Source organism: Pygoscelis adeliae, unplaced genomic scaffold, assembly GCF_000699105.1.
Source record: "Pygoscelis adeliae isolate BGI_AS28 unplaced genomic scaffold, ASM69910v1 Scaffold75, whole genome shotgun sequence".
Lineage (NCBI taxonomy): Eukaryota > Metazoa > Chordata > Aves > Sphenisciformes > Spheniscidae > Pygoscelis > Pygoscelis adeliae.
In genome coordinates this window covers 793,446-805,389 of record NW_008824772.1, presented here as the reverse complement: position 1 = coordinate 805,389, position 11,944 = coordinate 793,446, and the positions used below count along the sequence as shown (strand labels likewise).

The following is an 11,944-nucleotide window of genomic DNA, read 5'->3' as shown; positions in this document are numbered from 1 at the left end:
GGCTTTTTCTCTCTCTTAAATTTAACTTTCAGCTGATGATTTATGTGAATTAATAAAGGGAGAAGATAGGATTCAAATAGTAAAATTTATGAGCTTCTGCTTAATGCTATGGGAAGAAGAAACCTGATTAGCTGTCTTAAAGTTCTACCAGGCTGTTGGATGGAGATTTCTGAGCTTTGTGTCAGACGAATGGGGCTGATAGCACCTTATGCCGATGGGCTGGGAAATGCTAGGAGACCCTTCTGGAAGGGTTTGATCCAATGGATAGTGTCTCCTGGTCTATCAGTGAAAGCTTTTACACTTGCAAGGCCTTTTAGCTTCAACGGGAAAGTATCCAGGAAGGATAGTTGTACAACACCGTAGCAGGCTGCAGCACGACAGAGCTTAATATTCTAACTGATATAAAAGTTTAATCCCTGTTTCAGGGACACCTCGTGATTCCCGTGCTCCGGTGTCTGGCCTGCCCCCTTGGCTGGGATTAGCAGGGGGTCTTCGCTGTGCTGCTGGATGGAGCCGGGCCCGGGTGACTTCCAGCAGGAAGCGCTGCCGGTCCGTTACGGTGGGAACACCAACGTGTCTGGGAAGGAAGATGAAGCTGGCACTTACATGCAGCACTGGGAGAGCGGGGCCAGGATGGAGGTTTCATCATGGGAATGCCGCCCGAACCTGGGGGGATAAGCAGAGACTGCAGAGCTTTAGTGCCTGCCCAGCCCCTTGCCCACCTCCCCAGTGTCCTCCCACAGCCTCACCCTCTGGCGTTGTCCAGATGTAAGAGGAAGCCGTCGTCCCCAAACTTGGTGAACATTTCATAGTGGTGACGGTCCATGTTCCCTGGTAAAGGGCAGACAGAGGAACAGAGTTTCCCTTGCATGTGACCAAGTAATTTTCTGAACTACCCTATATTTTTTCAGATCTGCATGAAATACTTGTTGCCTTGCTGGAAGTGTCTAAGATGCTCCGAGCTGCTGCTTTCATCTTGCTGGACCCCCCCGGGGAGTGGGCTGGGGTGGGCCTGGGGGCTCCCCCTCACCTGCACATCAGGAGGGGTTGTGCTGCCTGGCTGTGGGGAGACAGTAGTCTCTCAAAACTGTCTCTGGAGCAGAAGGGATGGCTTTGAGAAACTTCATGGCATGGGAGGGCAGGCAGACTGATGCCGAAGGCCCACACGGAATGAGGGAACGTTATTTCCCCCTTCATCATACCTATTAGGAAGTCAAATATGGCCATGTCAATGATGTTAAGCAGGCGGTTGCCATTGCTGTAGGGGTAGATCTCCCTCACCGTGTTGCAGTAGAGCGGATTCACTTCCCACCTGCAGGAGATGGAGGAGAAGGGGGAGATGCACTTAGTAGTTGCTGCTGCTGTGTCCCAACAGCACCCCAAAGCCGGTCTCCCGTGCAGAGGTGGAGAGAAGGACGACTTAAATCTCCGTCCTTGTGCATGCAGGAGACTGGAAGTCAAACCCAGTCAATGCCCAGGCATTAAGAGTTATTAGACTAATTATGGGCAATCTCTGAACCTTGGCCTTCCTCTGCCTGGACATACAATTTCTGTACGTATCTCTGTGTGTTTGTATCCTGCTTATTCTCCTTCCCACGCGCTCCCTGCAATGCAGATATGGGAAGCAGCATCATTTACCCACTTACTCCTCTTTTCCATCAAACGAGTAGGACCGGATCCACGGGTTTGGGATGGAGAGTCGTGGCGCCAGGTTGAGGGACGGCAGGAAGGCGGAGAGGGACCCTTCTAGGAGGTGAGGGTTCCCACACACCGCGTACTCAGTCTTGCACATGTACGGGCACTTGGCAAAGAAGCACACGTTGCTGGCTGGGAGGAGAAGAGGGAGGAGAACTGGGGAAAGGAGCTACGATCTGCAGGAGGCTGCAGGGTAGCCTGGACTGGCCTCTTCCCCATCGCGTGACGGTGACTGTGTATGCTGTGGCATATGTAACCACATCATGGATGCGAAACTGCTGTTTGGCAGGATTGATGGAGGATGGCTGGATTTTGGTTGATGGACAGACCTGGTTCCATGCTAGGGGAAAGGCTGGGGAAAATTGGGCAGGCGAGTAGATCTGGTAGATAATTCCAGCTAGAGGTTGAAGGACACCTCTGCTGTAACCATGTCTTTGCGCATCTGTTTCACCCAAGACTTTAATTTCTGCTCAACAGCATAAGTCCTGCTGGCCCCTTTTGCCTGCAGACCCTGCCCTTCCACCCACCGTGGACCAACATGCCTAGTCCCAGCTCGCGGCAGGCAAGCGCTCGCCTACCTGGTGAGATGAAGAAGACACTCTGCAGGATCTCGTTCTTGGTGACCTCCAGGATCTCCTTGGTGACGTTGATCAACCTCCCAACTGTGGGCGGCACCCTCCGGAAATCCAGGATCCTGCACAAAAGGGACGGCTGCTCAGAGCCTGCGGTGCAAAGGGTCGTTACTGCACAGGAGGGCAACGTGGGACGGCAGATGTGGCCCTCGTCCCTCCGTTGGTAAACCAGGGGCCTTCTGATGACTGCACCCACATGGGTTTTTTTCCTCTCAGCTTCTTTCTAGCAAATAGCCAGGATCATTTTACCCTCTGGACCAAAATGCAGCTGAGTTCGGGTTTTGGTATTTTAATAGCTGCCGCCTGGAATGATCTGGATGTTCTCCAGGATTCATGTCTTTTCCCTAACCGGTTTCTCCCATCCCCTTGTACGCAAGCTGGGTCCTTGGGCAGGCAGAACAGCCCTTCAGGCCCTTCTACAATGTTGGGTTTGACACGGAGCAAAGATGCGTTGAACCTGGTACAACACGGCTGAGACAGCAGGAGGCGAGGAGTGATCACCCCACTCGGAGGCACTCATGCCCAACTGATTCATCTCAAATATCCTTAAAAAAAATCAGGGCCCGGGGCAGGCAGGCATTCATGTCAGTGAATGGAAAGCCGCTGTTGATTGCTGAGTCAGTAACACGGGGTGAACTGCTAATGCTGTGCTTTGCTCCTTGGGTAATGCCCTCTGCTTCTGAGAATCTGACACAAAACAGGATTTAGCCTGTTACTTATTGAGCAATGTTTAAAGAAAAAATTGCTTTCATCTAGCATCTTTCAGCTCTAAAAACCACAAAGCACTTCAGAAAAGCAGTCTGGCCTCATTTTTCTGGCAGTGGAGCTGGGATGCAGAGACGCAAGCTGATGGTAGGTGAGTCAACTAGAGTCACTGGGGTGATGTAGGGGCAGAGCTGGAAAGGGAGTTCAGCTCTCTTCATTCCCTCGCTCAGTTTGAGCTACAGGACTTACAGTCTAGTCCTGCTTATCATATAAGTTGGGTGTGGGAACTGGAGAACCCCATCCACTGTCATCATCAGGGATCACTTTCCTCAATGTTCAATACTCATCCCATTGAGGGGAAGAAGGCTGCTGCTCTCCTCTTCTAATAAGGGTATTTTTGATTTTATGAAATACAGAGCCTGCTGGGAAGAGGTGCCAGGTTAATTGCTCATTAGCTGAGGGCTTGAAACTGCATTGCTGCAGTTTATCTCAATCCAAACATGCCTTGATTGCTGATTGAGCATGGGACTCCCGTACCGGGAGGGGATCAAGGCTGCACCCAGAGCTCATCTTTGTGCTTTGATGCATGGGAGGGATCATGTGCGTGTGACAAATACCTGACCCATCTGCAACCTGGCCTTCATCTGCCAGCCTGTTCTCATGCAGCGGCCAAGGTGAAGCTGATCCTGGGCTTCAGACGAGAGCCAGAGCCGCCCCGTCCCCAAGTAATGCAGCAGCTCCCAAAAGGGTGCTGCAAAGCAACCGCTTATCTAAGGCCAAGCAGCTCTGCAGGACTCAGCACGGCTTTCCTCATGCCCAAGCTCTCCATGGGCAAAAGACCAGGCGCTGGCAGCCGGAGGAGGCAGGTGCCGCGGCAGGCCCCTACCTGTCCAGGTGGAAGGCGGCGATCTCTGCGTTGTGCCGCTGGAAGTCAACGAAGTAGAAAAAGTCCTCAGGAGTCTCTTCGTCACGTTTCTGCCTGGGAGAGATCAAGGGGGTTAATCTAACCGGGCACGGCAGGGCAGGCAGGCACCGGTGTGGGCAGCTGGAGGCAGCCTGGACACAAAGCGGCGGCACAAGGACAGTGCACCCAGGGACAGCCGATGTGCTTGGGAACAGCTGTCGTGTGGCCACGCCGGTGCCAGGGCCACCGGGCAGAGCTGCAGCACCAGGACCCAAAGTGCCCGGTGCTGAGCTGGAGCCAACCCTCTGTGCCGGGGAGCAGCGCTTGCGCCCTGGCTCGGTGCCGGCTGGGGGAGGGAGGCAGAAGGGCTGACTGGGGGCTTTAAAACTATTTGTGCCAGAGTTTAGACCCACTTACTCAGGACAGCATTTCGAGTGGGTATAACACTGGGGGATGCTAGAGGCCATGCTGCACTTCTCACATCCCCGTGGGAGGCAGAAAAGAGCGCAGGTTTGATGCTCTCATATCCCCGTGATGGGAACCCCAGCTCATTTAATTTCATTTTCTGGCTGTCACACAGTGCCCCAATATATGTATTATGTGAATTTGCATGCTCGGCCTCCCAAGCAGCTGCACGTCACAGGAAAGCCCACCGGCATTGCTGAGCCCTCCTGGCTCAGCTGAGTGCACGGATGCTTTCCTTCACCTCCCAGACCTGCCGGACACTGGGCAGAGGTGGATGGAAACCAACGGGACAGGAGCTGGCTGCTTTCTGGATGAGCAAACCATCACAGTCGGTGTGCTGCCAGCTGCCCTGCCTGTGCACGGAAAGTAAAGTGAGAGGGAATAAATGTGAAGAGTCCCAAGGGGCTAGAAATAAGTGCAGAACCAATTTAAAACTCCTGTTTGAGGTGACCGGGACTGATGGCTATTTCTTGGAAATACTCTGGGGAATCCAAGGAGAAACAAGGTAAAACACAAAGTCAGCTGGGGAAGAGGAAGAAATGGGCAGTCCCTAACAGCAAATTGCCCCAAAGTCCTTCACCGTCTGGCATCTATGGACTGAGAAACTTCCAACGTCAATAAGCGGTGTGGGAACACCGGTGTTCATCTGCCTGTGGCTCTGTGATGGTGCAAGCAGCCAATAACAATTAAACGTTTTCAGCTGTCCAGGTAGCTGAGTGCAGGAGAGGAAAGACACGGCTGTGGTGTGCCTGTCCTTGCCAAGGATGCTCGCACCCCTCGCTGTGGGGCTCCTTGGTTCGTGGCTATGCGGGGCGGCGGGGGGCTCGGTGGGGGCTCTGCTGGTGTGCCTTACCTCATGGGCTTGAACATGGCTTTCCCAAAATCCTGGAACCTGAGGACCAGCTTCAGGTGCACACCGCTGGGCTTCACGACTTGGGGAGGAAACAGGACGTTAGCCGCCTGGAAAGCCTCCCCCGCGGTTAGCTGGGGGGACACACCGGTGTGATTTCAGCTTTCCACCCCGGTGAGCGTATCCCATCGCTGCTTCCAGCTGCTCCCCTCTGCTTTGGTGCTTCTCCCCTCTGCTTCTGCAGTTATTTTTCCTTTCACTCCTTCTCCACTGTGCCATAGAGGAGATTTCCCTCCAGCACTTCTCCCTACAGCCATTTGTTACGTCCTCTTGGGGACTTTTTCCTCCCCCCCGTAGAAACCAGTGGCGTACTGGTATCCTGGCACCCACATCTGGGGTGGCAGGGTTTAATTGGAGGGAGAAGGGGCTGGCGTTGCCTGGCTTTACGTTTCCCTTGCTGAAGTTAGGGTGGAGGAGTTGGGCACTGGGGTCAGTGGAAGCGATGGCATGTGGGGGGACAGCAGGGACCCGAAGCGTCACACTCACTCTGGCTGCAGTCGCAGGCCCCCAGCAGCGCTTTCTCGTCCTGGCTGTAGTCTGCAAGGGCAGGAGGAGCGGTGAGACCCTGCTGGGCTCAGTCTCTTGCTGCTGACCCCCCTCCCAGCATGGGGTATGCAGGGAGGCACTGCCTGCCTGTTCCTGCCTGCCCGTGGCCCCAGCCTGGCAGCCTCGGTACCATCGGTGCGCGGCGAGGGGTGCAGTCCCCTCGGGGATGGCTGAGGCAGCCTGTTGGGACTAAACTTCCATGCAATGGGTCCCTGGCATGGTTGGCACCGAAAAATGCTGCATCAAGGGTCACAGCCAAGTCTTTCCTCCCATCTCAAGGTAAGGGCACGGCAACTGCACAGCACAGCACAAAACCTGCCGGGAAGCTGGCACAGGGCTTGGGGTTTCCTCCGGCGAGCAACAGCCCCTGCCTCGTTTGCAAAAGTGACCTGGGGAGGCTGGAGACCCCCAGCCCTGTGCAGCTCCCGATGGCCACATCCCTATCCCTGCGGCAGGAGGGTGCTTACCGGCACTGATAGTGGTGAAGCCTTGCATGTCCCGGAGGAGCCTGCTGACGGCAGGGCTGGAGCGCGGGTAGAGCCCGTCCCGGCTGATGCCCAGGTGGAACTGGAGCCAGCTGGCCTCTGGCCGGAGCGGCAGCGGTGCCGCTGGGGAGGTTAGGTTCAGCTCCTCCCTGTAAAGCTTGTGTCTCCTAGAAGAGAGCGGTTATGGGGTGATGAAGATGAGCCCTGGGATGGAAACACTTACTGCTCTGAGCCCAGAGGCTGTTGGGGAGCGTGGAAGGTGCTGGGGAGCAGAGCCGGGGGACATGGGGTGGATAAGGACTCTGGGTGCTACCCGAGGGGAAACTGAGGCAGGGAGCAATGACTGAGATGGTCAAAGGTCTCACAAATTGTGCCTGCTTCCCTCTGCAAAGCCCTGGGAAAGCAGCCCCAAGCGGGAACACAAGGGACTCTGTTGTCTTCTCCTCACCCCATCAGAACCAGAAGGGGTGTCAGGGTGTGGCTGGAGCTAAACCGTGTCTCCAGCAACACAAGAGCTGGCCTATGTGATGGATGAAATGCTTCCTGGAGGGACTGCAGGCTCCAGGCCAGACCTGGGGAGGGGATGTGATGTGACAGCAGATAACTTGGGTCTTAACTGTTCAGTGAGGTGTCCAGAGAGCCCAGGAGAACAACAGGGTCTTCTCTGAGTGAGCCTCCACAGAAGACTATCTTTACGGTCATTACATCTCCACCAGTATTTTTTCCTGAAGCTGGAGGTCCCAGGCAGGGAAAAAAAAATCACTAAGAGCCACAAGTCACCTTTGTGACCAGATTGACAGCCCTCAGTCCGGCAAGCAGGGATGCGGTGAGGCCGCCCAGCAGCGTCCTGCTCATCACCTCTTAAAATCAAGGTTGAACTCAGCCCTTTCTTGGCAGGTGGAGCCGAAGGGGCCTCCCAGGTTCAATAATAACCCCAAAACTTCTCCTCACTTGATCAGCATTTTCCTTGACCTTGAGATGTCCACAGCTGGGACCCGTGCTTTGCTAAACTGCAATTGAAAGGTCACTTATTCCACCTGGCAGAGGACAGAGAATTAGTTTCTCATTAACGCTGGCTAAGCCGTGTACGGAGTAGCTGGTCCTGATAAAGCGAAAACGAAGTTCAGTTTGCACTGAAAGTGCCAAGATACATCCATGAACGAAAACAGGAGCTGGGGCTGATAACGAGTGAGGCATTAACCAAGGCTGGAATGGAGAGGCTGAAGAGAGGGAGATACCGCACGCCTCGCTAGACCCAATCCAGACCCTTAGCAAAACACGCTCTGGGAAACACAAAAGATGAAGAGGCTTTTCCCTGCCCGCCTTTAGTTTTTCCTAATTTTTCCTAAATTTTTAGGTTTTGCCCAACGCAAACAAAACTAAAAGCAGGGAGGAGAGGGAGGCTTTTCAAGTGTGGTGGGAGCGGGGAGCACGTGCGGGCACCCGCAGGCACGGCAGGGTGTCCTCCGGGGTGGTGGCGTGGCTCTGCCGGGGTTTGCCGCGCTGCGTGGCCTGCGGCGGCGGCTGCAGCAAGCAGGTGCTGACCAGGCACCGAGTCGGTCATCAGCCAAGGCGTTGGCAGTGGTGGCTGGGAAGGGCTCATGGGCATTGCTGGGTTTTCTTGCTGCTTTGCTCAGACCAGCAGGAAAGCATTGGGTTTCGGTTGGGTTTTTTTCCATCATCCTTCTCCATCCAAGCAGGCTAAACAGTGTGGTTAGTCCGGTCTAACCATGAGCAAGGGGTGAACGCCTCTGGTGGTGAGGGACACGTTTCAGTAGCGTCCTGGGAGAAATCTAGGGAACAGAGAGACGTGGCATATCTGCAAGGCAGAGCAGCCCATTCCCTCTCCCAGTTTGTTTGCCTTTCAGTTGGAGCAGGTCAGCTGCAGCACGAAGCCTGCATGCACGTGGTCAGGAATAAGGGTGTCGGAGCATTTCTCCATCGATCCAGTTTAGGAGGAAGCTCAAGTGACTGGCAGCTCAGTGCCCGAGGGGAGGAGCGTGTGCTGCTGGTGGGGTCTCGCCTGGCCCCACGCCGGCCGCTCTGCAGGGACAGGGCTTGTTGGGGACATCTCTTTGCCCAGGCCACCTGCAAAGGAGGCAGAAGCTGCCCCTGAGTCAGGATTAGTCAGGAGGAGGCGGACACGGGAGCGTGCTAAGACTCGTCGGCAGGTTTGGCTGGCAGGCTGTGCACAAGGATGTGGCCCCAGGACGCTGTCGGCTCCAGTGGACGTGCTTCAACCTTCCAGTGCGCTGCCGTGCACCAGGTCTCGTGTGGGCAAGTCTTTGAGGCACGACCTTAACCCCCCGCCGCGGCCAGGGACAATAAAGACCCCAGTGTAATTTAGAACAATGACTCAGGATTTTTCCCTAGGGAAGCTGCCCAAATATTTTACCATATTTGCTCTCCTGCCTCCCATACACACAGGCTGTTCCCCCCCGGGGTGGCAGTGAGCAATAGATTACTGATGGGGAAAAAAATGCAGCGGTTATGCAAGGGAAGGCAGTTCCCGGCCGGCAGCTGCTTCCCAGCCCAGCGCCCGCATGGTCCCTGCCCTGGGTGCACTGCTGCAGGGCCAGCGAGCCCCTTTCCAGCCTTTAAACCCAAAATACAGCTCTCTCTGCCTCCCCGTTTCCTTCAGGATTCCTGAAATATTTTCCTGTAAGAACAGAGCTCTGCAAAAGACATAATGATATAAAACCCATGTTCATTTCTAACTTGCTATAAATAGCCCCGGGGTCGCCCTAGCTCTCTGCACAGCCAGCTCGCTGCTGGGCTGCGAGGGGCACGGCGTGGGGTGATGCTGGGCACAGACCACTGGTGTCTGCTTGCCCCGTGCCTCCCCCGGCAGTGAGCCGGTTACAGAGTTTGGGGTTTTGAAGCTGTTCCTTCAAGGATAAAAATAAGCTCTGGACTTTTTAAGGGTTTTTTTTTTTTTTGGTTTTGAAGAGGTGTGGATGGTTTTTTGCTGTTTCCTTCCTGCATCCCCATCAGTCTCTCCAGCTGGTTTTGCATCCTGCAATCAAACTCCTGGTCCTAATTGAAGTGCCGGGGAAAAGCACGGTGATGGGCAGCAGCCAGCATGCAGCGAGCACCGTGGAGGTAGGACACACACTGCTGGCCATGCTCCCCTGGCCATGGGTATCCGAAACGGGCCATATCCTGGGGCCACTCCGTGAGCTGGCAGAGAGTCCCAGTCCAGCTGACGTCCATTTGGCCGCAGAAATGAAGACAGGCACGCTGTGCTGTAGGTACAGGGTTAAGCTACAGCTTGTTCCACTCAAGAGGAGCATCCTGCCACTCTGAAAGCTGCTTTGCCAACAGTCAGACCTACGCATGATGCAGAAACGTGCCCTGTCGCCCAGTCAAACCAAGGAGGGGCTGGCCCATGGACACTTAGCTCTGACCCTCTTCTGCCTGGTAGTGGATGTGGTCACGCCTTGGTGAGAGCTGGTGTGGACCTTGCTCCCGCAGCAGTATCTTCAGTCCTCAACAGCAGCAGCTTTGCTAAACCTATGGATTGGGAGAGAAAGCCATGGGTTCCTGGGTCCTGCAGAGGACACTGCCCGCCGCTCTCAGCAAACATGGGGACAGCTCTTTCACTGATCACGTCGGAGAGGACACGGGCTCCGCAGTACTTCTGGTGAGGCAGAAATTCCTCCATGCCCACAGCAAATTATTGGTCTTATGAAATGCATCAGCCCTGGCAAGTGCCGTCTTATTATATATTCCATTTGCAGCGCCAACGGCAGGAGAGTTTGTGTGTCACCTTGGCCTGTGCATGCTCTCTGAAGGCTTTACCCGCTTATGAGCACCGTATATTTCATTTCAAAGTAACTGAGGAGACTCTGCCTCCCTTCTCCTTCCCGGAGGTGCAAAGTGAAGTCAACCAAGGGCAAACGGCATCACAACTTTCCTCCCTGCCACATCATAAGCAAACCTCAGAACAAAACCCAATGTGCAGCCACGGCTTAGTTGCAAATAGCGCGTTTAAACAAAGCAGTAAATAAAGTCGGGAAATGCAGACTTCTCACCAAACAGCCGGGGCTGTCCCGCAGGCGAGGCTGGTGTGGATATAATGCCAGCACTGCTGCAAGCGCTTGGCACTGGGTGCTCAGAGCTTCTGGTGGTGCTCAAGGAGCCATCAAGTACGTGCCATGAGCTGCTTCGGTTCGATTCCCCCATCCCCACCAGGCTTTTGCTTGGGAAACACCCATCTTGCTGCCCAAATCCCGATGTCTTCAGGAGGCATTGCTCAGCTCCGAGAAGATGCACCCAAGGGGGGTCCGTGGTACAGCCTGGCCGTGGCGTGTGTCCCCAGGGATACCCAAACGTGTGTCCCCAGGGATACCCAAACCCACCGCCCACGGACTTCAAGCGATGTGAAGAAGGATTCAACCTGCTCCAGACTGACTCCGGCAAGGGATGAGCCTCGCAGGGGTGACCCCTGGCCGAGCACATGGGGCAGCTCCAGGCCCTGGGCGCTGCTCAGGCCATGGAGGTCATTCTTTGGTTCCTTCCTTATCGCTTCCCATCGTCTCCTCCTGCGAATTGTGCCTGAAACTGAGACTGGGTGAGTCCCATAGAAATAAGAGGAATACGCATCAAAGTGGAGAAAATGGGAGCTTGGAAATCCTGCCCGCATGGTTCAGCAAACAGCATGTGGGTGACGGAAGGAGCAGGGGACAGGTCTGATGCTGGAAACCAAATATGGGCAGCGGGGAAGTGCCGGGACAGGGACCTCCGAGGTGGTCCACAGGAGATGTTGCTGTCCCCTTGCAGGTGGGCACCATCCCTGTCCCATGAAGGGGGGCAGCAAGGTGACGCTGTCAGCTTGGCACGCTGGGAGCCTCTGCGCAGGGGCACTGCGGTGACCCGCTCTGGCACCGCATCACCATGGCCGTCCCTGTTGGATCCAAGTTTGCGCGTGAGGGAAGAAGCTGGGGTGCAGGGAGAAGCAGGGATGCCGGGGAACGCTGGCTGTTTCCAGCTTGGACGCAACCCTCCTGGAAGAGGGGTTAGATCGGGGGTTCAGGGGCCCCGGGGGTCGTGGCAGTCGGGTCATGCACAGGCGGCCGATGCTCAGAGCTGGTGCTGAGGGTCACCGTCCCCTCCGAGGCAGGGACCATGGGCGTTAGTGACAGTCCCAGCCCAGGAGCAGGAGACGGGGGAGTTTTCCTGCAACCGTTGCTGGGGCTGGGAGAGGCAGCAAGAAGAGGGCTCTGAGCTGGGAGTCCCTTTCTCTCCAAAAGTAAAAGCCTCTGCACCTTTTCTTGCAGAGAAGTCAGCAGTGGGAAAAGGAGAGGGGCTGAATGGGCAGCCAGCACCCCGACACCGCTATCATGGCTCAGGGGAGACCCATGTAATTGCTTGGAGGCAGACACCGAGATGTGCGGGGCTCTGGCCCGGGGGACTGTGGCTGCTGGAGCCCAGGGGCTCCAGTTTGTCACCCACCCTGAGGGCTGGTGGATGCAGGGGCTGGCTCCCCTTCTGCCCCCAAGCTGAAAAGGCAACGCGGAGCAAAGGAGGCGTTGGGCGTCCTCCCTTACCCCTGGGAGGACCCGGCTCGCAGGGTCTCACCCTGTGCCCCAGCAGCCACCCT

General features: G+C 55.7%; 1 protein-coding gene across 1 annotated transcript in view; it reads right to left on the bottom strand.

The window, feature by feature from the left end:
• The window catches only part of FAM20A (family with sequence similarity 20, member A), a 60,927-nt gene that overhangs the window by 3,236 nt on the left and 45,747 nt on the right, over positions 1-11,944 (bottom strand). The window contains exons 2-10 of the mRNA XM_009323765.1: positions 6,325-6,509; positions 5,798-5,848; positions 5,255-5,333; positions 3,919-4,011; positions 2,274-2,389; positions 1,647-1,827; positions 1,203-1,312; positions 750-831; positions 607-666 (exon numbers count right to left, since the gene is read on the bottom strand). Coding sequence (XP_009322040.1) covers positions 607-666; positions 750-831; positions 1,203-1,312; positions 1,647-1,827; positions 2,274-2,389; positions 3,919-4,011; positions 5,255-5,333; positions 5,798-5,848; positions 6,325-6,509 — 957 coding nt within the window. The remainder of the gene's footprint in view (positions 1-606; positions 667-749; positions 832-1,202; positions 1,313-1,646; positions 1,828-2,273; positions 2,390-3,918; positions 4,012-5,254; positions 5,334-5,797; positions 5,849-6,324; positions 6,510-11,944) is intronic.